The sequence below is a fragment of the Piliocolobus tephrosceles genome, chromosome 1, assembly GCF_002776525.5.
Source record: "Piliocolobus tephrosceles isolate RC106 chromosome 1, ASM277652v3, whole genome shotgun sequence".
In the NCBI taxonomy this organism is placed as follows: domain Eukaryota; kingdom Metazoa; phylum Chordata; class Mammalia; order Primates; family Cercopithecidae; genus Piliocolobus; species Piliocolobus tephrosceles.
The window spans coordinates 191,756,988-191,782,851 of record NC_045434.1 but is presented as its reverse complement, the minus strand read 5'-3'; the positions used below and the strand labels follow the sequence as shown (position 1 = coordinate 191,782,851).

The 25,864-nt window shown below is 41.2% G+C and overlaps 1 protein-coding gene and 2 non-coding genes across 25 annotated transcripts in view; all 3 read right to left on the bottom strand.

Moving 5' to 3' along the window:
* Nucleotides 1-25,864, bottom strand: part of PUM1 (pumilio RNA binding family member 1) — a 143,105-nt gene that overhangs the window by 3,679 nt on the left and 113,562 nt on the right. For 17 of the 23 annotated variants that reach the window (XM_023219388.2, XM_023219401.2, XM_023219398.2 and 14 more), the window contains 7 exons: nt 18,695-18,962; nt 17,239-17,368; nt 15,126-15,260; nt 10,308-10,445; nt 6,930-7,055; nt 6,085-6,206; nt 1,735-1,927 (listed from right to left, as the gene is read on the bottom strand). In XM_023219388.2, coding sequence (XP_023075156.1) covers nt 1,735-1,927; nt 6,085-6,206; nt 6,930-7,055; nt 10,308-10,445; nt 15,126-15,260; nt 17,239-17,368; nt 18,695-18,962 — 1,112 coding nt within the window. The remainder of the gene's footprint in view (nt 1-1,734; nt 1,928-6,084; nt 6,207-6,929; nt 7,056-10,307; nt 10,446-15,125; nt 15,261-17,238; nt 17,369-18,694; nt 18,963-25,864) is intronic. The other 6 variants (XM_023219390.2, XM_023219402.2, XM_023219410.2 and 3 more) reach the window with 1 other exon arrangement.
* On the bottom strand, nt 779-863 carry LOC111547815. The gene has a single exon (XR_002733237.1). It is a non-coding gene; the product is annotated as a small nucleolar RNA SNORD103/SNORD85 (small nucleolar RNA).
* On the bottom strand, nt 14,105-14,189 carry LOC111547814. The gene has a single exon (XR_002733236.1). It is a non-coding gene; the product is annotated as a small nucleolar RNA SNORD103/SNORD85 (small nucleolar RNA).

Genomic DNA, 25,864 nt, shown 5'->3' with positions numbered 1-25,864 from the left:
TCTCTCCTAGTGCCCCTTTTGCTGAAAAGGATACCACTTAGTCATGGAAGAGCTGAAAAACTAAGAGGGCTTCTCGGGACTCTCCCCGTCAACTCCCTCAGCCAACCAACTGCTAAACCCTACCAATTCTAGCGCCCTATTCTGTCCACTTCTCTTCAATCCCAAACCATCACGATCTGGTGCCCTGACAGCCTCCCATGTGGTCTCATCACTGTCTCCCCTCCTCTAAACTACAAGGGCCACATGGCAGCCAGGACAATTATTTAAAATATAAGTGTGATTTTGTCACCACACTCCTCCCCCACTGAACTTGTTTTACTTCTTCAGATACAACACGGTCTGGTCTCTGGCTTCCAAGTCTTCACACACCATGTTCCCTCTCCTGGAAAGGGTCATCACTCTATTAAGTATCACTCACTTAGAGAGCCTCCTCTGTGCCCACACGTTATAGAAGACACCCTGCACATTCCTGGACAACCCTTTCCCCTGTATTTCTCCAGCATCCCAGTAACTATCTGTGCACAGCACTGTTGTGTTTACCAATACAACCCTGTTGAGAACATGACCTGCTGTACAGCAGGTGTTTAGCACTTAATGATTGAATGAATGGACATGTCTTAAGTTCCTACTTACCTCCAACACTCCCTCCACCTTCACCAGCATCCTCAAAACTTCAACTTTAAGAACTTGGGACTCCCTAAGCCTTCAACTACCATTGCCAATACCAGTGCAGTGTTCTGGATTGGTTTAGTTTGACTCAGGGGTGGTGGGTGTCTTGTCTGGCTCAGAACTTGAGTCCATAACAAAGATTCTCATTACCGAACTTTGTTCTCAGTGAGGGCAAGTGGGTCATCATTGCCAGACAATGGCCAACCAACCCCTCAAATGAGAAGGGCTCAGTAAGTTCAGAGCCCGAAAGCTGCAGGCTCAGATGAGAAACACCAGAGGCTGGAGGCACTGCCTAGCACAAACACAACTGTAGCATGCCCTGCCTGTGGGTCTCTTTTGCTTCCTGGGCCCTGTGGTGTCTGCAGTGCTCACTGGACCCACACCGTGACTTGTCGAGAAGCTGTGGGCCTGGTTCAGGTGATTTCTCTGTCAGTTCCCCACTCACAGCACCTAAGTATTCTCATTTCTGTTCCTTCTTCCCTGTCTAACTCTTCTTTAGCCTTGCCTTCTCCTGCAAAGCCGGCCCTCAGGGACTTTAGGAAGGGTGAGGGGTCCTTCTCATGTCCTCACCACTGCTCACCACCATGGCTCTTCCCCACCAGACTGCACTCTGCGGGCAGCGATCAGCTGTTAGTCATCTCTGTGCTGATGAAGTCTGGCACACAGTGGGCTTCAGGTCAATGTACCAGGCTATGCACCGTGCTGGGCAGGCCCTTGCTCAATAGATGTTGGTGGGATGAAAGAACAGGAGGGAGGAGTGAGAAAAGGAAATGAGGCAAGTAGGCTGATTTGTTGGACTCATAAGCTGATTCTATAGAGATCAGGGATGGAAATACTTCAAAAAACATAGCTTAAGACTCTCATACCAGTGTGGCTATTGATAAAGGAGGGTTGGCAAATGTGTAAGGACAATGGTGACTCCACATAAAAGAAAAACAGAACACAGCATGGGACAGAGGTCAGTGACAAACTCTTCAAAAACAGCAGGGCACCCACCCTCCTTTGTGTTTCAGAAAGAAGCCACGGCCTTGCACACTCTCTGATACCCTGCCCAGCCCAGCCTACCTTATGCATGACGATCTTCCGCTGGCCTGGCTCTGCCACGTCAATCATCTTCTGGACCACATAGTTGGCATACTGGTCCTTCATCATGGTGTATAAGGCACTGTGGGGACCGTCGTTCATGGTGCATACCTCATCGATGAGCACAGCGCGCTCCGTACGTGAGGCATGAGTAACACATTTCTCCACGACATTGCTGTAACGAGATAAAACCAGGGACAACTCTTAGAAGAGGGGCCCCTATTAGTGAGGTTGTGCTTGCCTAGCTTCTGCCCTGACCTCAGGACCAGCAGGAAGAGAGAGCTATTTAGCATTTGAGGAAGATGAGTCGCCAACTGTCTGACTCTGCCTCTGACTCTCCACCTGTGCCATCTGTGGCATCCAACTGTAGGAAAGGGGGAACATGAGGGTGATCAAATTATACACTGCCATGCTACTGCATACTGATCACCCAGAGAGACCAGGTCTTCAAGGACATGGGACCCAGCCCTCTAATGGGTGAGGGTAAGGAGCCCAGGTAGGTGAGGAGACTTAAGCACAAGGTTTAGGGCACTGGTTCACCACTCAGCTGGTTATTATTTTAACACTTACCAAAATCTGTCCACTCTTTCCTTGCCTCTGTGAGTTCACCAAGGCCAGGAACGAACCTTACTCATGCCTATCTCCCTGCTGCCAAGCAGGGCATGGTGGCGCGCACCCATAATTCCAGCTACTCGGGAGGTTGAGGCAGGAGAATTGCTTGAACTGGGAGGTGGAGGTTGCAGCGAGCCGAGATTGTGCCAAAGCATTCCAGCATGAGCGACAGAGCGAGACTCCGTCTTGAACTCCTGACCTAAAGTTATCTGCCCACCTCAGCCTCCCAAAGTGCTGAGACTACAGGCGTGAGCCACCACGCCTGGCTTCAAATAAATAATTTTTTTAAAAAAAAGGAAAAATAGAAATTTTAGAAAAGAAAAATAAAACATCTGAAATAAAATTTACTGTATGACTTTAATAGTGGATTAGAGATGACAGAAGAGTCAATGAACTTAAAAAGAGATCAATAGAAATAAACAAAAAAATATATCAGTGGCTTTCAGACATTTGTTTTTTATTTTATTTTTATTTTTGAGACAGTGTCTCTCTCTGTCACCCAGGCTGCAGTGCAATGGCGTGATCTCGGCTCACTGCAACCTCCGCCTCCCGGGTTCAAATCACTCTTCTCCCGCCTCAGCCTCCCAAGCACCTGGGATTACAGGTGCTCGCCATGACACCTGGCTATTTTTTGTTTTTTTAGTAGAGACAGGGTTTCACTATGTTGGTCAAGCTGGTCTCGAACTCCTGACCTCAAGCAATCTGCCCGCCTCAGCCTCCCAAGGTGCTGGGATTACAGGCATGAGCCACTGCACCCGGCCCTTCTTGCTGTGTTGCCTAGGCTAGTCTTGAACTCTTGGCCTCAAGCAATCCTTCTGCTTTGGCCTTCCAACATGCTGGGGTTACGGGCATGAGCCACTGTTCCTGCTTCCAGACGTTTTTGATGGTGACCCAGAGTACAAAGTAAATTTTTCCACCGTTTGAAAAAATTTTTGTTTGAGATAGTGTCTCAATGTCGCCCAGGCTGGTGTGCAGTGGCACGATCTTGGCTCACTGCAACTTCCACCTCCTGGGTTCAAGCCATTCTCCTGACTCAGCCTCCCAAGTAGCTGGGACTACAGGCATGCGCCACCATGCCTGGCTAATTTTTTGTATTTTCAGTAGAGATGGGTTTTGGCATGTTGGCCAGGCTGGTCTGGAACTCCTGGCCTCAAGTGATTTCCCTGCCTTGGCCTCCCAAAGTGCTGGCTGGGATTACAGGTATGAGCTACTGTCCCCAGCCCCTATTTTTTCTTTTTAAAATAAGATTCACGGCCAGGCATGGTGGCTCATGCCTGTGATCCCAGCACTTTGGGAGGCCAAGGCAGGTATGGATCATGAGGTCAGGAGAATGAGACCATCCTGGCTAACATGGTGAAACCCTGTTTCTACTAAAAATACAAAAATATTAGCCGGGCGTGGTGGTGGGCGCCAGTAGTCCCAGCTACTCGGGAGGCTGAGGCAGGAGAATGGCGTGAACCTGGGAGGCAGAGCTTGCAGTGAGCCAAGACTGCACCACGGTACTCCAGCCTGAGTGAAAGAGTGAGACTCCGTCTCACAGACAGACAGGTAAGATTCATAATTTTCTACGAAAATCTCCTATCTTTTCATTCACTAAAACATATTTTCCTTTACATCCTGAGTATATTTAAACAGCTGCTGTATAATCAATCCTTCTTTACTAAGTCCAATAACTGGGTCATTTTACACTATTCATTGACTTTTATTTCTTTTTTCTTGAGTATAAGTCACATTTTCCTATTATCCAGATAGACACTGCAAGTAACAAGCTACAGAAACTCAGAATTCTGTTATGTTCCACCAAAGAGAAGTGCCCTCCACTCCTGTTTTAGTGCAGTTAACTTGGCTATAGTCAAACTACAAACTTCTCCCATACAGTAAGCAGCAGCTAGAAATCCCAGTTCATTTCTTTTAGCCTTAGTTGGAAATGTGGTTCAGGGGTCAGCGAGACTTGGGGGAAGGTTAAAACTGGGCCTCCCGCGAACCCCTGCTGGCTCTCTCCCTTTCTAGGATTTCTCTTTGTTGTGGCTGCCCTAAGGATTGCCTATTCCAGCTTTAGCTGCCCAGCATGGAAAAGACTGGGAAGTGATCAAAGGCTAACGGTCATCAGAAATAAGAAATTTCCCCAGTGCAATTCTCTTCTTCCAAATGCCAGCCCCCATCTCTCTGGTCTCCACCTGCCCTTTGGTTACTCTCTAGTATCTTCAGGTAGTTCTTGTATTTCTGTCCACAATTTATACATGTTATCAATGGGAGGACTGGGCCCACAGTAGCTACTCAGTTATTAATTGTAACTGTTGTAGCTGGACATGGTGGTGTGCACCTACAGTCCCAGCTACTTAGTAGGCTGAGGTGTGAGGACTGCTTGAGCTCAGGAATCCTAGGCTGCAGTGAGCTAGGATTGCGCCACTGCAATCCAGCCAGGGCAACAGACTCTGTCTCTTAAAAAAATAAAAACTTTTTTTTTTAATTGTTTTTTAATTTGTTGCAATATTAATTAATGTTTAGGCTACATCCAAGGGTGAGAAATTAAATACCGTGAACAAAAATGTAAACAGGAGACTGACCCGAAGAAGAGAACCCAAGAGATTCTGTCCCCCATTCTTCAGTCCTGGCAACTGGTCAAAAGGAACGCCCCAAAACAAAACAATATAAGGTCATAAGAGATAACTCTGATACGGTTAGGCTATGGAGACACGGGATCTACGGGTACTTTCATTTCTTTTCTCTATTTTTCCATGCTGTGACATGTTACAAAATTTCACAAATTTAAAATGAATGAGGTCAGGTACTGGTGGCTTGTGCCTGTAATCCCAGCACTCTGAGAGGCCAAAGGGGGAGGATTAAGTCCAGGAGTTCAAGACCAGCCTGGCAAACATGGTGAAACCCTGTCTCTACAAAAATACAAAAAGTAGCTGGGCGCGGTGGGTGCGCCTGCAGTCCCAGCTACTCGAGAGCCTGAGGTAGGAGGATCGCTTGAGCCTGGGAGGTGGAGTTTGCAGTGAGCCGAGACTGTGCAAGCGACAGAGTGTGACCCGTCTCAAAAAATAAAATAAACAAATTAAAAGCATTAAGGTGGTATGAGTCCTGTCCTGCCTTGCAATTTATTCTGAAAACCAGGGAAGAATATATTCCAAAAACAAAAAATACTATGTTATGTGGGTAGTAGGAGGACATATACAGTATATTCTCAGAAGACCATACCACTATCCACATGGAACAGCCATAGATTCCTTCTCCAACCTCTGCTACTTATAAGTGACCTAAGATACCTTTCACAACCTGGGAATAACTACTGCATTTCATTCTTGAGCTTGCACAATATGAAGACTGGAAAAGAGATCCTAAGAACACTAAGGCCTGTACATAGATATACATATGGTAAACTGCCTTTCTTTCAGGTGCCAAAAAGGGAAACTGAGTAAACATTTCACAATTTCAAACAAACAAGTTAATAAAATATTCAGTTCATCAAAGTGCAACGCTCACATTCTTTAGTAACATATTCTCCAGATTTCAAAGTAGCTGACTCTATCAGAGTAAGAACCCCACTAAGGGACCTCTTAGAGTTTATACTTTGTAATAAAACTATTTGACTTTTTAAGCTACATATACTTTTAAAAAAAATAAAAAGACCAATAGTAAAAAATAAGAGAATTATAGTTCAATACTACTAATCCTCTCTTCTGGGAAATAGTCCTCGTAACTCAAAGTACATACCTTGCAAATTTGTGCTGACTCAATACAAGTACATTGCCTCGGATTTCTGCTACAATTTTGCTTTTATCCTCAGGACGACCGTGCTCCAATACATGTTGGATTACATAATTTCCATATTGATCCTGTTTGAGAAACAGTAAGAGAAATAAAATGTATGTGAAAGACAGTTCTGTGGGTTACCTAAGCCCTTATGTCTAATTAAGACCTATCTTTCTTTTAGCACCATAATGGTTTATATGAATACTAATGAACACACAACAATTTTTAAAACAGGTAGTAACATTTTTCTCTATTATTACAAAACAGGAACATATTACTAGACAATAGAATATACATATTCATTCTTAAAAGGGGAGGGAGTGTTATGGCAATAAATATTCATTTTTCTCAAACACATATACAAATGGTTCACCGCACCTATCTATAACAGAGAAAAACTGGAAATATTTATGTCCAACAAAAAACAAGGGCATACCTAATTATTTAATCAGTGGTATAAGCAGAAAATGTATCAAAGCTAAAAACAAGAAATCAACAAATCAACTTATTCCATTTAACAATTATGAAACAGACCCAGAGGGATCAAATGTCTACCTAAGGTGACACCACAAGTACATGACAGAGTTCTGGAAGTCAGATCTCCTGACTCCAGGGCTAGGGCTCAATTCACTACTCATATTCATAAAACACAAACCAAGCTGCTCTGAATACAAATACAACCACAAGATTTAAGGGTATTTAAAACACATTAACCTCTTCTGGAACCTACACTGACAAAACACACAAACTCTGGCCCTGGACAAGCCCACAGGTGTTTGCAGTTCCTCTACTGGCAACTCCACTACCTGTACAAGCTGCTCTGTGTGCTGGTGAAGCTCCTCTAAAATAGGGAGTGTCTGGTCAGGGAGACAGTGCTCCAGGATTCTCTGAATCACTCGGCAGCCATAAGGATGTGTGGACAAGGCAAATACCTAGGGTAGACAAACACAAATGAGAGGCAAAAATGACAGTCACCAACTTCAATGCTCAGTATTGTTTTTATATATATATTATCCCACTAATCTTCACAAATGAACTTAATGGCATTTAAGTTCTCTCTACATATAATAAGGTGTGTGTGTATAAATAAACTCATTGCTTATTTTAGGAATTCACGGATGTGCATAATTCAGAGCGGAAAAGGACTTTTCCAAGCCATCGAGAAACAGATAACAAGTCAAAGTCATGAAAAACACACTTAGTTAAGAGAGTCAAGTGTGTCGGCTGACAACCTCTCCAAAAGACAGTGCTAACAACAGAAAAGGGAAGGACTGGGACCAAATCCTGAATGCTTTCATACTGCCGTAACAACCAGAATGCAATGTTCTGATTTAACAGTGATGTTTTTCAGCAATAAGGTTCTTTTGCTGGGTTTGGAGCAACAGAAAAGCACACTACCCTTGAGATTCTGCCCTTCCTAGCTTAATGGCATACACCTCACAACTGTAATCAAGAACAATAATAAGAGCAATAATAGCAGCTAACACTTACTGGATGCTTGCCAAGTGTAAGTCATCACACCCAGTGCTTTCTGTATGATTTTGTTTTGTTTTGGAGACAAGGTCTCACTCTATCACCCAGGCTGGAGTGCAATGGTGATCACAGCTCACTGCAGCCTTGAGCTCTTGCACTCAGGTCATCCTCCTGCCTCAGCTTCCCAAGTTGCTGGGATTACAGGCACTTGCCACCACATCTGGCTACTTAAAAAAAAAAAATTGTGTGTAGAGATGGAGACTCGCTATGTTGCCCAGGCTGCTCCTGCACTCCTAGCCTTAAGCAATCCTCCCACCTTGGCCTCCCAAAGTGCTTATTCTTACAGGTGCGAGCCAACACACTTAGCCTTATGTGTAACCTTATACATGTGGCTTTATGTTTACAACTGTAAAGATAAACAGTATATTGTATGGTTCTGCTTGAATTTAGCTTTATAAAAATGCTACACTTGTAGTCTGGAGCAACTTAATTTATTTCACGCAACATTATGATTCCCATGTTCATTTACAATACTGTAAGTTTCTGTAGTTTATTCTGTATGGTATACAGAAAGAAATTGGCTGAGTATGTGAGTTTTTTTTTTTTTTTTTTTTTTTGGAGACAAGAGTTTCACGCTTGTTGCCTAGGCAGGAGTGCAACAGCACCATCGCGGCTCACTGCAACCTCCACCTCCCGGGTTCAAGCAATTCTTCTGCCTCAGCCTCCCAAGTAGCTGGGATTACAGGCACCGGTTAATTTTTTTGTATTTCTAGTAAAACGGGGTTTCACTATGTTGGCCAGGCTGGTCTCAAACTACTGACCTCAGGTGATCCACCCGTCTCAGACTCCCAAAGTGCTAGGATTACAGGCATGAGCCACCGTGCCCGGCCATGTATATGACATTTTTAAAAAATGCAATCCCCTGCTCATGGTCATCTGGGTTGCTTAAGTCTTTTAAGAGAATAATGGTGTTTAAACATGTCTAAATAGGTCTTGTGGTATATATGTACAGATATTTCAACAGGATCACAGAAATTACAAAGGTTGAAATTTGAAAGACAATACTAAATTATTTTCCAAAATGGTTGTGTCAATGTCTATTCCCACCAGCAATGTATCTCCTTCCTGTTAGCACACAGCAACTGATGGGTAAGTAATAGTCTATCATTTGTGGCTTAATTTTGCATTTTCCTTGTTCCTAATGGAACTGAGTATTTTTTCATGTCTACTGGCAATTTGTGTTTCTTCTATGAAAAGTCAACTTGTGTTTTGGGCTCACTTTTACATCATGTTGTATTGTTTTCCTTCATTACAGAGAGGTTCGTCATACACTCTAGTTATCAATTCTTTGACAGTTGCATCTTGAAAGTATTCTCTCCTGGTGGCTTAATCATTTTACCTTTTTTGTTGTATACTTCCATAAATGCAACATCTTAATGTTAAAGTAAACAGATCTACCCTTTTTTCATTAACTCAGAAACTCCCAATAACCACGTGGGTTGCTGTCAGTAATCAACCATTGTGGTCACTGAGCAAACAGCAAAACCTAAAGATTACTACACACCACATATCACTCTATACTCTGCAGTACATACAATTATATCTGAAAATCTATGTGCTTTTTCTCATTTTTCCCCCTTCCCTAAAGAAAAACCAATTTCACACACCCAAAAGGGAGCTGAGTTTTACTGTCCTGTCCCATCCACCTTATGAGACTGTAAGGACTTTGTGTTTTGGCAAAAAAGCAAAAACAAAAAAACAAAACAAACAACAACAACAACAACAACAACAAAACACTATAACCAATTCAGAGGCAATTCTGGAAAAAGGTATTTATATATAAAAGTAACAATTTATATATAAAAGTAACAATCTTACTTGGAAGTTGACGCTAAGAAGAGATTTTCTGACATACGGGAAAACAGGAGATTATGTGGTCATTTAATACAATTCAAACCAACCTGGACTGCATCTCCTCCAAAAAAATTTAAGCAAGAAGCACCTTGTTATTTTGAAGATATATTCACACATGACCTACAACATTAGTTCCATAAATTACCTGAATTTTAAACCAAATTTAAAACGAAAGCACTGAAATATCAGAATAAATAGTACTTAACCAAGGGAAATAATTTATTCTTCAAATATGAGATTTCATCTTAACAATTCTTATGACTGTGTTTCATCCCAGTATGAGCAGACATCTGCATTAATGACAGAAAGAAGGCCCAGGGACCCAGACACTTGGCAACACATAGACAGGTACTTGACAGCACTATACAGGATTGCTTTTTACTGCAGTCTAAAGTACATTAAGATCAGGCACAGTGGCTCATGCCTGTAATCCCAGCAACTTCGGGAGGCTGAGGCAGGTGGATTGCTTGAGTGCAGGAATTCAAGACCAGCCTGGGCAACATGGTGAGGCCGCTGTCTCTATAAAATATTTAAAAATGAGCCAGATGTGGTGGTATGTGCCTGTAATTCCAGCTACTTGGGAGGCTGAGGTGGGAGGATTGCTTGAACCTGGCAGTTCAAGGCTGTAGTGAGCCGTGATGGTGCCACTGCACTCCAGCCTGGGCAACAGAGCAGGATCCAGTCTCAAAAACACAAAGTACATTAAGCACATTGACAACATGCTACAAATCCTATTCTGTTTTCTGCTCACAAAGGAAATAAATTTGTTTCAATTATTGCTCTCCTGGGTCACTTACCTGTCCTTTAAACGCATCGATGATAAATTGCAAAGACTGGGGCTGTACACATTCAATGCATTTCTGAACCACGTGATTGCCATTCTGATCTTTCACACACTTCAAGACATGGCCATCTAGTTCCCGAACCATCTCATTCTATTGGAGACAAAGAAAGCACCACCAGAATCACAGCAAGCAAACATGTGGACAAAGAATATTCTTTTCACCAAACATGAAAGCACTACTGAACAGAGAATCTGTGATGATTAAAGTGGAATAGCAACTGTGGAACAATGACAACAAACAGGGAAACAAATGAGGACCTGAGTCTTTTCATACATTAGCAAATTTACAGTAAAATTTCCAACAATAAATTTACTGTACCAATAACCAGTAACCAAAAAGATCTCACACTGGTAAAAACAAAAAACAAAGAAAAGCCTTTTAAGAGTGCTTTCTTTTTTTTGAGACGGAGTCTTGCTCTGTCACTCAGGCTAGAGTACAGCAGTGGCACGATCTCAGCTCACTGCAACCTCCGCCTCCCAGGTTCAAGCAATTCTCCTATCTCAGCCTCCCAAGTAGCTGGGATTACAGGTGTGAACCACCACACCTGGCTAATTTTTGTATTTTTAGTAGAGACGGGGTTTTGCCATGTTGGTCAAGCTGTCTCAAACTCCTGACCTCAGGAGATCTGCCCTCTTCGGCCTCCCAAAGTGCTGGAATTACAGGCATGAGCCACCGCACCCGGCCAACTCTTAGAGCTTAAAAAAAATATAAAGCGTAGACATCTTCAAATACAAAGCAGCCTACATCAGGAACAGATACTCCTTAACTTACGAAAGAATTACATTCCAATAAACCTGTTATAAGTTTTCATCATTAACTAAAAAACGCATTTAAATATCCCTAATTTATAGAACATCATAGCTAATCCTAGGCCCTCAGAAATGCTCAGAGCACTTACAGTACCCTAGAGTTGGACAAAATTATCTAACACAGAGTCTGTTTTATAATTAAAAAAAAAAAAAAAATTATAGGCCAGACACAGTGGCTCATTCCTATAATCCCAGCATTTGGGAGGCCTAGGCAGGCAGATCACAAGGTCAGGAGTTCAAGACCAGCCTGGCCAAGAGGGTGAAACCCCATCTCTACTAAAAACGCAAAAATTAGCCGGGCATGGTAAATTCAGCTACTCGGGAGATTGACGCAGAAGAATTTCTTGAACTGGGGAGGCAGAGGTTGCAGTGAGCCAAGTTGTGCCACCGTATTACAGCTGAGCGACAGAGCGAGGCTCCGTCTCAAAAAAAAAAAATTATTTTATCTACATACATATAAATAAAAAAACAATAAAAAATATTCAAAGTACAGTTTTTACCGAAGCGTAATGCTTTCACATCATTTGTAAGTTGAAACATCGTAAGTCAGGGGCTATTTGTACACTGTATGAAAGAATTTCTACGTGGCACACAGCCACACTCCCAGCTACTCTGGAGGCTGAGGTGGGAGGATCACCTGAGCCCAGGAGTTTGAGGCTGCAGTGAGCTATGATAATGCCACCAGAAGCCTGGGTGACAGAGCAACACCCTGTCTCTAAAAATAAAACAAAACTAGACCAAACTAAAGAATTTCACATACAATTCATCATGTTTTTATTATGACAACCCTGTAAAGTATTCCTAGTAATGATACTAATTAAGCTAGAGTTTACGCCTGGTTAGACAAACCTCTAAATGTGTAAGACGTTTTAATTAAATTTTCCTAACAATCTTACGGAGTAGACACCACCATAGGTGGAGAAACCAAGGAAGAGGCAAATTAAAAGACTTACAAAACTATAGACCTAGATTCCCAAGATTCAAACCCAAGCAATCTGGCTGAACTGTATGATAAACTACTATGTCAGTAAACCAAACTGTCAACAATACATTATCCTGAACACCCCAACTCTGCTGGTATATAAAAGAAACTGAGACAGAGGAGGCTTAAGTCACATATTTCAAACTATGGACAGAAAGTGACAGAATTAGAATTCTAGCCTAAGCTGTAACTCCAACACCTATGATCTTACTACTAGGCCATAGTGACTGCAGAGTCAGCAGGAATGGTTCTCAGTTAATTAATGAAAAGTGTGCAAACACAGGAAGTAGATGAAATAGCCAGAAACTGAGTCTGTGAGTAGGAAGTGATGGTGACAGGATATATATAGACAGAGACACTGGGATTTCGACTAGAGCCCTTCCCCCAAACTCACTGTCCCAGGTCTTAGGTATCTTGAAATTAAATGCCTGCACTATGGCTATATCTGGTGCCTCCTGCCTAATTTCCTTGCTATCTCCAATCTCTGTACATTGGCTAAACTGTGTTGCCAGTGGATTTATGTTAGAAGACTGCAAGTCACATCAAAATAGTGATGCTAATGAATGCAATGTCTTAAATGCCCAAAATGTTGAGTACCTCAAAGCAACTAAGATATCATCTAATTAAAGAAATTAAAGATTACAATGGCAGGGGCTAAAGAAGCAAAAGGCAAGAGACACAGTGATTAAGTGTCAGAAGGGAATTAATTTTTTTTTTTTTTTTGGAAACAGGGTCTCTTAGGATCTGTCATCCAGGCTGGAGTACAGTGGTGCAATCATGGCTCACTGCAGCCTCAACCTCCTGGGCTCAAGCAATCCTCCTACCTCAGCCTCCCAGGCAGCTGATACTACAGGAGTGCACCACCAGCCCCAGCTAACTTTTTATAGAGACGGGGTTTCACCATGCTGCGCAGGTTGGTCCTGGGCCCTAGCAATCTACCCACCTTGGCCTCCCAAAGTGCTGGGATTACAGGCATAAGCCACTGTGCTGGGCCCAGAAGAGAATAATTTACTCTGAAAATACAATTATGGGAATGATGGGAACTGTGGGAATAATTATGACAATGAAGCTTATACAAAAATAAAGTCAAGGAATACTTATAAACAAAAAGACGGAGAGATGGCTTCTCTGGATATTTTTGTGATCCAGAAGAAATAAAAATTCCAACAAAGATGAGTTAGTTTTACCTAAAATGGCAAACTTGCATCTAGAAAGAGTAAAATAATCCATGGTAGGAAGCATAAGTCAGGCCCAGAACAAGACACCACAGAGAAACACAACCAGAAAAAATATGTGAAAAATATAACACAGAAAAGAACAATAGCTGGGTGTGGTATCTCACACCTGTAATCCCAGCACTTTGGGAGGCCAAATCGATCGAGTCCAGGGGTTCAAGACCAGCCTGGGCAACATGGTAGAAACCCCATCTCTACCAAAAATACACACATTATCCAGAGGTAGTGGCGCATGTCTGTAGTTCCAGCTACTCAGGAGGCTAATATGGGAGGACCACTTCAGCTCAGGAGGTTGAGGCTGCAGCAAGGCACAATTGTGGCACTGCACTCCAGCCTGGGTGACAGAGTGAGACCTTGTCTCCAAAAAGAAAGAAAGACAAGAAAATTAAAGAAGAAAAATTCAACTATCTATGAAAATCCAAGAAAAATTAAAATTGGCAATGATCTGAACATTAAAAGAAAATTAAAAATAGCTTCACACTTGCATCTAATTACTTATACTTTCTTATTAATGCTACATCTCTAGTACTAAGCACTGAATAAATGAACTCCAGACCTGCTCTATCTCCAGCATTCCTCTCTCCCTTCACCAGCATCATGGCACATACCTACGAAACTCACCACTTTAAAAACTTTGGACTTCTTCAGACTTTAACTGCCACTGCCAACACCAGTGCAGTGTTCCGGATTGGTTTAGTATGACTCGGGGTGGTGGGTGTCTTGTCTGGCTCAGAACTTGAGTCCATAACAAAGATTCTCATTACCGAACTTTGTTCTCAGTGAGGGCAAGTGGGTCATCATTGCCAGACAAAAGGCCAACCAACCCCTTAAATGAGAAGAGCTCAGTGAGCTCACAGCCCAAAAGCTGCAGGCTCAGATGAGAAACACCAGAGGCTGGAGGCACTGCCTAGCACAAACACAACTGTAGCATGCCCTGCCTGTGGGTCTCTTTTGCTTCCTGGGCCCTGTGATGTCTGCAGTGCTCACTGGACCCACACCGTGACTTGTCGAGAAGCTGTGGGCCTGGTTCAGGTGATTTCTCTGTCAGTTCCCCACTCACAGCACCTAAGTATTCTCATTTCTGTTCCTTCTTCCCTGTCTAACTCTTCTTTAGCCTTGCCTTCTCCTGCAAAGCCGGCCCTCAGGGACTTTGGGAAGGGTGAGGGGTCCTTCTCATGTCCTCACCACTGCTCACCACCATGGCTCTTCCCCACCAGACTGCACTCTGCGGGCAGCGATCAGCTGTTAGTCATCTCTGTGCTGATGAAGTCTGGCACACAGTGGGCTTCAGGTCAATGTACCAGGCTATGCACCGTGCTGGGCAGGCCCTTGCTCAATAGATGTTGGTGGGATGAAAGAACAGGAGAGAAGGAGTAAAAAAATATGGAAGGTGGGTTGGATGAAAGTTTGACTTGTTGGAGAAAATGATGGCTTATTAGTATTTTACCTGCTTTAATTCATGGAGGGAAAAAAAAAAAAAAACACCTGTAAAATTGAACCTATTAAAGGCTAAGTTCTAGCCAATGGAAGAATATTGGATACCACAGGTTTTAATACAAGATACTTGATCTACAATAAATTTAAATTATTTGCACAGTTCATGCTTGCCATGCACAAAAAGGCAGCCATAAGCAACAACGCAAAACCATAAAAGAAAACTGAAAATTGACAGAATTACAGGGTTCACTACATGTACCATGGAGAAACATCAAACACCAAGAGAAAAGTTAAAGGGGAAACTTACAATTACCTGCTGGTCTGAAGGAATAAACTCAAGAGCTTTCTGGATAACACGGCAGCCATACATCTGCAGTGCCAATGACAGGACATGGCCTCGAATCCGTTCTGCCAAAGCCAGCTTCTGTTCAAGACTGCCAAACTAGACATAATGTGTGGGTGAACACCATTACTTAAGTAGAAGGAAATAAACCAGAGAAAGCAAAGCATTCATTATTCTGCATCAACCATTGGCATAACCTCTTTTAGCCCTGATACCTGTGATTAACTAAACCTTTTATTTAAAGAGCCATTGTTTCTTCAAGCCAGTAGTTCTCGGCCTCTAATTATGAGTAACCCTTTTTAATGTTAAAAAGTTTCTCAGATACCCAACAATAGTAGTTTCACTATTAATATCTGCTAAGCAAACACATAATTCCTCAAAACTGTCATTAAAACATACTATTAAATGAATCCGGCCAGGTGCAGTGGCTCACACCTGTAAACCCAGCACTTTGGGAGGCCAAGGAGGGAGGATCACCTGAGGTCAGGAGTTCGAGACCAGCCTGGCCAACATGGCAAAACCCCGCCTCTACTAAAAACACAAAAATTGGCCGGGCATGGTGGCACGCTCCTGTAACCGCAGCTACTCGGGAGACGGAGGCAGGAGAATCGTCTGAACCCAGGAGGTAGAGGTTACATTACAGTGAGCTGAGAAAGCAACTACCACACTCCAGCCTGCCCAACAGAGTGAGACTGTGTGTCAAAAAAAAAAAAAAGAATCCATATTCTCTTACTGCCAAAGCACACATGGACACACTGTTTTGAAGTAGTATTCTACATCATTAAGAGAACTGATTTTTTTTTTCCTCCTATTTACACAAGATAACAGAGTTGGGAGGGGAAAATTAGCACAACCAAGAAGTAAGACTACACAATGTTAAAATTCTACTTAGAATGATTTTCCATCCTTGGCTTTTTATTTTCATTTGAATCACATAATCATGAGATTTGAGGAGACGTTATGAATTATCAGCCCATCCAACCTCCTCATTCTCCCAAGGGGAACTAAGATCCAGAGAAGTTCTCAAGCTTGGTCCAAATCATATGGCTATAATCCATTGTATATTTTGTCACCCCAAGGTACATCAGACTCCAGAACTAGAGAGCTCAGTATTTTTATATATGTGACAAAATGGCAGTGCAAAGTCATTCTAAAATCAAAAACACAAATCATGTTTAGATTGATTTCTTAAAGTTGAAGAATTCAGGGTGAAAAAACATAAGTCTTCATGAAAAAACTTGGGAAGGTAACACTTGAGTACGTCATTTTTTCATCTTCATACAAATCAAACTGAATGAGATGTTAATACATTTACAAATTTGTTTTGTGGTAGGTAATGTGCAGAATTCCAGCATTTTCCTCCCCATACCAGACTCCTCTTCATCTCGAAGTTTTGTGCCATTCTGCATCTATAACTTAGGGTTGCCAATACCAGATAATAAGGACTACAACGGTAAGCAAAAAAATCCCTGCCTCTCTGAAATTTTGCTTTATTAGAGGAAAAAGACATTAACCTAACAATCTCATTCTTTCCAAAGACAATGATAAAAAAAAGTGAACATTATTCAAATTAACAGAAGTAAAACAAGAAATCAAGGCCAAACGATCAGCCAAGCAGCAGCATTGAACAATTCTTGTGACCCTAGCTGATAATGAAACATACTGGAGTTGGTGTCCAAAGACAATTCTCTTAAGAACCTTAGAAAAATTTGTTTTTGGCAATATTTTATTGTGATCCTGCTAAAACTACTTTACAGGGATTATTTCCTCTTTAAGTGATATGTTTTGTGAAACCATTGTAACAATCTGAAATAATGTGCTGGGTCCTAAATGGGGACACCAGTTTTCGAAACACATTTCCAAAATAGACTGGCATTATCTGCTTGGGTATTTAAACCATACAGAATAGACAGACTGCTTCTAATGAATTGGAAAAACACTAAAAAGCTCTTCAAAAAGGCCACACACCCTTCATTCAGAAGACTGGAATGGGACTGCTATTCTTAAGAAGGCTAATGAAAATCAAAATGCTCTGCAGATACTCTGAAGTCAAAGGATAGAAAGAACAAAGGCTTACTTCAAAGAACTTCTGAATGACGTAATTTCCAAACACATCTACCATGAGTTGGTAAGCAGCCTGGAGGATTTCATTGAAGACAAGCTGGCGCTCAGCTGGTGTGGCACGCTCCAGTTTCAGCTGAATGAATCTGAAGTACAAAGTAAAAAGGGCAATCACAGCACTGAAGGAAGACCTGGAGATACGTCAGAGTACCTCGGTTTGTAGACTGCATCCGTTCTGAAATGTGTGTGAGTGACCATGTGTGCACACACATGCACACAATAAACCAAACTTTATTTGAATGAATCACCTGAACTCCCCTGAATAATTTTTAAATAGAGGAAGAAGGCCCTAACTTAATTGAGCTTTGAAAATTACTTATAAATGTTGGTATATTTCATTCCAGTAGGGCATGTCTACTGAATCTTATTTATGTGCAAGGTGGGAGGAGATGAAAAGGGGGTGGGGGGGCAGGGGTGCAGAAAGAGAGGAGGGGTAGAGAGACATAACACAACATGTACCCTACTTGACTTTTTCCTTTAGAAACCAGCCTCACATCAAAGAACTCAAAGCTTACTGTCCTTACTATATTCTTTAACTTATTTGTATATAAAACAGCATCCATCAGCTACTCGGGAGGCTGAGGCAGGAGAATGGTGTGAACCCGGGAGGCGGAGCTTGCAGTGAGCCGAGATTGCGCCACTGCACTCCAGCCTGGGCGACAGAGAGACACTCTGTCTCAAAAAACAAAACAAAACAAAACAAAATAAAAACAAAAACAAAACAGTATTCATTATCTTCCGAAGTAGTAGCAATCTGCTTTTTTTTAGTCCAGATGACCAGTATCAGGAAAATCATGTTGCCTCTCAATCTAGCCTATAGAATTCAAATATGAGAAATTTTGGCCCAGTAGCAAGCTGGCAGAACTTAAGGAGGAGGTAGCTTCTGTAGAAACTCTTTTACTGGACACAGTCAAAAGAAAGAAACAGAAACAGAAATGGGAAAGAAGGATGGTGTTGCCACCATAATTATGCTCTACCCCCAGACCAGATTCGCTTTCTGTGAAGCCCACTGCAGCAGCCCAACAGGAAGGGGTAACCCAAACCAAAATCTGTCTTCTATAATAGTTTCTTCTCTCATCTCTACGTAGACTGTCACTTCTACAGAGTGGAACAACAAAGGAAGGTGGTAGAGCTGTCTTACTCCTAAGCACCCTAGATCAAACTTGTATTTGAATAGCATCTCTTTGAAAGCAAAAGATTCTTCATAATGTTTAAAGCAGCCAAAGTATATGTATGTTTTTGTTTTCATGTTTGTTTCTTAAATCTCTATGAAATAATGTGATGCAAACTAAGAGGCACGCTTTTAAAAAAATTACTATATGGCATTTTATTTCAGTAGATACCCATCTGAGCCTAGACAGTTAAGGCATTAAAATTTTGGTTACCTTAAAGTGCCAAAGTCAAGTACGCACCTGGACCCATGCTGGTCTTGGGAAAATTCCATTATATGTCCAGCAATCTCCCGCAGTTGTAAATTGGGGTACCGGTTGTTTCGAAAATCTTCCAAAAGCCTGCTCCTGCCAGAAGGCATGACATCAGACATTCCATATCGCAAACGAGAGGAAGAGAAAAGAGTGCTGCTCGGGCTGAAGAGGCTGGAGGCGCTGCTTGCACTGCGGTACTTGGCTTCAGCGCCTGGAGCAGCAGAGATGTATCTTCCACTGCCGTTCGTGAGTCCTCCTGTTGGTTACAGAGCAGGAGAACTTAAGACCATTCTTAAGAAACTTCACTCAAGAGAGGAAAAAGCATTCCCACACCTGAAAGCCTACACCATTTCTGATTTCTTCAATGCTGTTGTTTTTGTGTTAAGACAATTCTGTTAGCGTCATGACTTTTGTAGGTCAACTCAACAACCTAGAAGGAAACTTCTGCACAAAGATTGAGATGGGAATGCTTTTACCATTGATGGTAGACTGCTAGTAAGACAGGAGCAACAGTTAGCATGGCCCCTAGTAATGAAATGAGGACGAAATATGCCTACCAGGTGAACCCAGCACCTGAGTACCAGCAATAAAAACTCAGAAAATGCAAAACACACTCAGACTTGAGTGGTTTTCCATTCTGAGATCTGTGGAGATGCCTTTCATTCTTGAATAACCCCCATTTCCATCTGAAACCCACTCTAAAAAATCAGGCATCCAGATTGGTCTGTTTTATACAGAGCACCCCGTGAAAAAGCTTTCTTTGAAGGAATGATTTCGCCACTAAATAGAAGTGTGAAAATCACTAAGACATTCCAGGCCATGAATGAGACACAATGAGTAGAAGATAGCAGATACCTTAAAAATGAAAAATTTTCGAGTTTTCATTACAAATGGACAGCTCTTAACAATTTCTATTGTGACACAGCCTGAAATGACCGTAGTTTCAACAACCTTCATGCCATTGATAATGCTGTTTTGACGGGTGACAAGGGAATAACTGCAAATCTCTAGACAGATAAACATATGACCAAAAGGCATTATCAAAACATATAACAGGCCAGGTGCAGTGGCTGATGTCCATAACCCCAACACTTTGGGAGGTCGAGGCAGGAGGATGGCTTGAGCCTAAGAGTTTGAGACCAGCCTGGACAACAGAGAGAGACCCTATCTCTAAAAAAATAAAAATAAATAAAAAATTAGCTGGGTGTGGTGATGCACACCTGTAGTCCTAACTACTTGGGATGTTGAGATAGGAAGATCACCTGAGCCCAGCAGGTCGAGGCTGCAGTAAGCCATGATCGCACCACTCCATTCCAGTCTGGAAAACAGAGCAAGATCTTGTCTCCAAAAAAACAAGTATAGCAGCATAATAAATTATGAGTATTTTTAAATAACAGGCCGTGCATGGTGGCTCACACCTGTAATCCCAGCACTTTGGGAGGCCGAGGCGGGCGGATCATGAGATCGGGAGATCAAGACCACCCTGGCTAACATGGTGAAACCCCGCCTCTACTAAAAAATACAAAAAAAAAATAATTAGCTGTGCGTGGTGTGGGGGGCGCCTGTAATCCCAGCTACTTGGGAGGCTGAGGCAGGAGAAAGGTGAACCTGGGAGGCAGAGCTTGCAGTGAGCTGAGATCGTGCCACTGCACTCCAGCCTGGGCGACAGAGCAAGACTCCGTCTTAAAAAAAAAAAAACCAGTTCTTATTTTATTATTATCTTTTTTAAAATTTTGATTGCAATAGAAAAAAGATGTCAAGCCTTTCTGGGGTTGTTTCCCCCACCTCCTTTTAAACAAAAAGGCCAAAGTAGGTAAGACATATTACATAAACCACAAAAACTTTAGATGAATAACAATTAAAAATCCACAAGAAAAGTCATCCAACATTAACTACTTCTCAGCTCTTCACAAGTTTTAATAAATGTCTGGTTTGAGGTTTAATGGTAGCTACAAAAAGATACCCAGGCTGGACTTCACAGCATTCCAGGGCCCAGCTTCAAAAGTCTGGGTCTCAATCAAAGTGATGAAACCACCAAAAGAAAATGGCTCAGTGTTGAAATCTGTAAAATATTTACTGAGGATTTGTCCTAAGCCCAATTCTATGTTAGAAGGTTTTTCATATACACTTTCGTTGTAATTCTCACTGGCATTTTGGAAAAGGAGTTTGTAACTCCCATTTATGTAACAGAAAATTAAGCCCAGAGAGATGAAATGTTCATCCAAAGATATAAAACCCAAAAGTGTCATGGCCAGAATTCAGAACAGGGCTCTTGACTCCAGGGTCAGGGTCCTTTTGGGGTCTGAAATTCATTTTCAGACTCAGTTTCATCAAGTTTTCTTGTTCTACAGAACGTTCTTGTCAAATTCCACAGTATTTCTGAATTCAAATGAAAAGTGATTTTTTTTTTAAAGGAAAGTAAGAAAGGAGATTAATATGAAAAGAAAACAGCAGTCATAAGACTGTTCTTTTATTTATTTATTTATTTTTGAGACGGAGTCTTGCTCTTTCGCCCAGGCTGGAGTGCAACGGTGCAATCTCGGCTCACTGCAATCTCTACCTCCCAGGTTGAAGCAATTCTCCCACCTCAGCCTTCCAAGTAGCTGGGACTACAGGTGTGCGCCACCACACCCAGCTAATTTTTGTATTTTTAGTAGAGATGGGGTTTCACTGTGTTGGCCAGACAGATCCTGAACTCCTGACCTCAAGAGATCCGCCCATCTCAGCTTCCCAAAGTGTTGGGATTACAGGCATAAGCCACAGCACCCAGCCAAGAGACTGTTCTTTATTCCATTTCAGAAACAATTCTGTCTCACCTGTCTGAGGCTGGGGAGAAATGGGCAAAGAGGTGGTAACAGGGTAGGTTGGCAGGTATGGGGAAAGTGCGGCAACAGCAACATGCCAAAGAAGAAGGGAAGGGGCGAACACACAATGTTTTGAAAACAATTTAAAGGGATTTTAAGAAGCTGGTCACTGACCAAAATGGAAGGTAAATTATAAAGGAGCCAGGTCCTTGGTAATGATGTTTAATGATGAGACAAACCAACCCTGAACACTGCCCTACCACTATACTTCCAGTTATATAAGCCAATAAATGCACTTACTGTTTAAGCCACTCTGTTGGATGTTCTGTTATTTTGGGCAAAAACATAATGACTAATCCACACAAAGGACTAGACTGAATAACAGTTAATATGCGTACAAAAATGGTTAATACATTTACTGTGAGGTTTTGATTTTTGCCTCTTACACCTCCTTAGATGTCAGACAAGTATATACTACAAGGACATTCATGCACACACACACACACACAGTTTTTACTACTAAGAAATATAGACATCTCTGAAGAGAAATTTTCCCAGGTACTAAATTATAAATGGCAAACTGACAGTTCACAGACATATTTTGTTTGAGCCAAGTAGTACTTCTTTCAACATCAAGCCAATGCTTAAATTTTTGCTCTAAATTGTTAATTATCTTGTTTTTTAAAAAAATGTGTGACAAATAGTAAATATTTGACCATTGGTAAATATTTGTTGACTGAATCTCATTTAGATGGCGAATGTGCATAAATGTGCTGATTCACAATAGTCTGAATACCAACATGTACTTGCACCCAAACCACTATAGCTCTGGGGGTTTCGGTGCAACACTCTGGAAGTGTTTAAATTTGCAACTGTTTTAAAAGAAACATTTCTCATAAGGCCTCAAAGGGACAGTGGTGGATTTCACAGGTCTGTGTCCTATGACAACTTTCCACAGACAGTAAGGGCTTAAATCTTTTATTTAAATTAATAAGCGCTTCAGTTATTTTGCATAATTGTATATAAGGGACTTCTGCCAGCAGCCATGTAGTATGTCATGCCCTTGCTACATGGAATGTTCTCATTTACTTGCTTTTTGTACTCACAGATCTAATAGATGCCTAATGGGCAAAGCCCTGCCTTCCCACTTTTAAAGAAAAATTCCCAAGGTCCCCAATATCTAGTTCTGTGTTTAATACAACCAGAAGCAACAATGTTCATCAAAATGTGTTTTAAAAATAAGTTCTCTCCAATTCATTCTCCAACACAACACCAAGGTAGCCCTAAATTAAATAACCATGAAGACTGATCATCTCAGTGCATGATTAATAAGGACTCCAAAATACGTTAATTGTCACATAGTTAGTTTTACAGCTGATAAGTCTCCTTCAGAGAACCAAGTGAGAAATCACAATATAATCATTTTAATTCAGAATGGGGAAATACCTAAACACATACATGACTACTGGTTACTGACCAGTAACTTAGAAACTTCTCCTTCAGTTCAAGCAAGGACAGAGAAAGGTATTTTGCGTTTGAGCTGTGCTTTTCCTAAAAAACTAAAAGGCACATAAAACCCTGAAGATAAAGAACAGAAAGAATACATTTTAAGAGGATGATAATTCCTATCATGATAATAAAACTAAATGCTTTTTAGTTTAGAACTAAATTTCAGTTATAAATGCTTTCATTCTTTTGCCCTGGACAGCTTATGAACTTTTGAGCTCATTTTTACTATTATATATTTCATTTCTAAAGTAATGAATAACCGTAACAATTTCTTCCCAGGCAAATGAAAAGCCTGGGTGTTGTCAACAAAAAACTACCTGCTACCTCTTGATGTTTAAGAGTTTCCAAATGATACAGCCTGGGGATTGTGCAGAAAACTATAAGCATGGAGAAGCATTCTAAGAAATGAGGGGTGAGAAAGGGTGGAGTAGGATAAGGAGATCTATGGTAGGCAGGGCGTGAAACCACTACAGTCAGTCTTTGGGGACACTCATATCCACATCCCTTACTTTTTTCTCTTTGAGATGGGAAGCAGAATTTACTAGAGTCAGATGTTTCTGTTATAAGTGAGAGTTTAAGGTTTTCTATGTAAACCACATACAAACCACAAATCAGAGTTACAGATCTAATTAAGAAAATTCATATTTACTATGATTAATAATTACAAAAACAATACTGTTAAATTGAGACATGCAACACATAACTAGGTCAAACAAAATAAATAATTGCAACATCTGTCTTGTTCAGGGTCACAACATATTTTATATGTACACATTCATGGGTACATATGCATGTGTGTGGGAGATGGGAGAGGAAGACTGAGAGAGATTTCACTTATTAAAATAGTGCATTTTATGCTAACAAATTTGGCAGTTTAGATGAAATGGACAAATTCCTAAAAAGTCACAAATTACCAAAACTGACTCAAGAAGAAATAAAAATCTGAATCTATAAGACCTGTAAGAGGTAAAGAAATGGGGTAAGTAAAAATCTTACTACAAGTAAATGTCCAGGCTAAGACTGCCTTACCTGGTCAAGTTTATCAAATGTCTAAAGAAATAATGCGGATACTCCACAAACTCTTCTAGAAAATAGAGGGGGATGCTACACTTCGAAGTTTATGCTATGAGGTCAATATCACCCTGACACCAAGCCACAATAAATACCTCACGAGAAAGAAAAACACACATCCTTCATTAATACAGATTCAAAAATTCTCAACAAAAATACAAACACACCGAATCGAACATGACCAAAGTAAGAGGTATATATGGAATGCAGGGTTGGATTAATATCTGAAAATCAATTAATGTAACATACCACATTCACAGAATACAGGATAAAAGTCACATGATCATCAGTTAAGATGTATATCTGGAATGCAGGGTTGGATTAACATCTGAAAATCAATTAATGTAACATACCACATTCACAGAATACAGGATAAAAGCCACAAGATTGTCAAATAGAGAAAAAACAGCCAGGCAAGGTGGCACACGCCTGTAATCCCAGCACTTTGGGAGGCCAAAGCGGGCAGATCAAGAGGTCAAGAGATCGAGACCATCCTAGCTAACACAGTGAAACCCCGTCTCTACTAAAAATACAAAAAATTAGCCGGGCATGGTGACAGGCGCCTGTAGTCCCAGCTACTTGGGACGCTGAGGCAGGAGAATGGCATGAACCAGGGAGGCAGGGGTTGCAGTGAGCCAAGATTGCACCACTGCACTCCAGCCTGGGCGACAGAGCAAGACTCCATCTCAAAAAAAAAAAAAGGGGGGGAGGGGGCAGAAAACACACTTGACAAAGACTAAAACCCATTCACAACAAAAACTCACAACAAACTTAGGCTAGAAGGAAACTTTCCCAACCTAATAAAGGGTATCTACTAAAAACCAACTGTTTTAGATTATGCTTAATGGTAAAAGACAAATGCTTTACCCTCAGCCCCCGCCAAGATCAGGAACAAGGGAAGGATGTGTGCTCTTACTTCTTTCATTTAACACTGTCCAGGTCGAGTACCCTTTATCCAAAATACTTGGGACCAGAAGTGTTTCAGACTTTAAAGTCTTTCAGATTTTGGAATACTTGCATTATATTTACCAGCTGAGCATCCTAATATGAGAATCAAAAATTCTAGAGCATTTCCTTTGAGCTTTGTTGACTTTCAACAAAGACTTTGTTGACACTCCAAAAACTTTTGGGTTTTGCAGCATTTCAGAATTTTGATTTGGGATTCTCAACCTGTACTGGAGGTTCTACACAGTGCAATCAGACAAGAAAAAGAAAAGTCATCCAGATTGGAAAATGGCTTTTATTCTTAGATGATACGATCTTATACGTAGAAAATCCTACAGATTCCACCCAAAAACCATTAGAACTAATAATAAATGACTACAGCGAGGCTGCAGCATATAAGATCAACATACAAAAACCAATTGTATTTCTATAAGCAAGCAATAGTTGATCGAAAGATAAAACCAGAACACAATTCTATTTGTCATAGCATCAAAAATATACGCAATTAGGAATAAATTTAACAGAAACAGTGCAAGAGCTGTACACCAAAATTACGAAGGAAAACGGTGCTAGGACAACTAGAAACGCATGTGCAAACAGATGAACCCTGACCTGACACCCAAAATTAACTCAAAATGGATCAGATTTATATTTAAGAGATAAAACAATAAATATTTTTAGAGCAAAACATGAGAAAATATTCCCCCAAGAGTTTGAGTTAGGCAAAGATTTCTTCGATACTATTTCAAAACCAAGATAAATCGGACCCCATCGAAATAAAAAACTACTGCATTTTAAAAGACAACATTTTAAAAATGAAAAAAAGAGA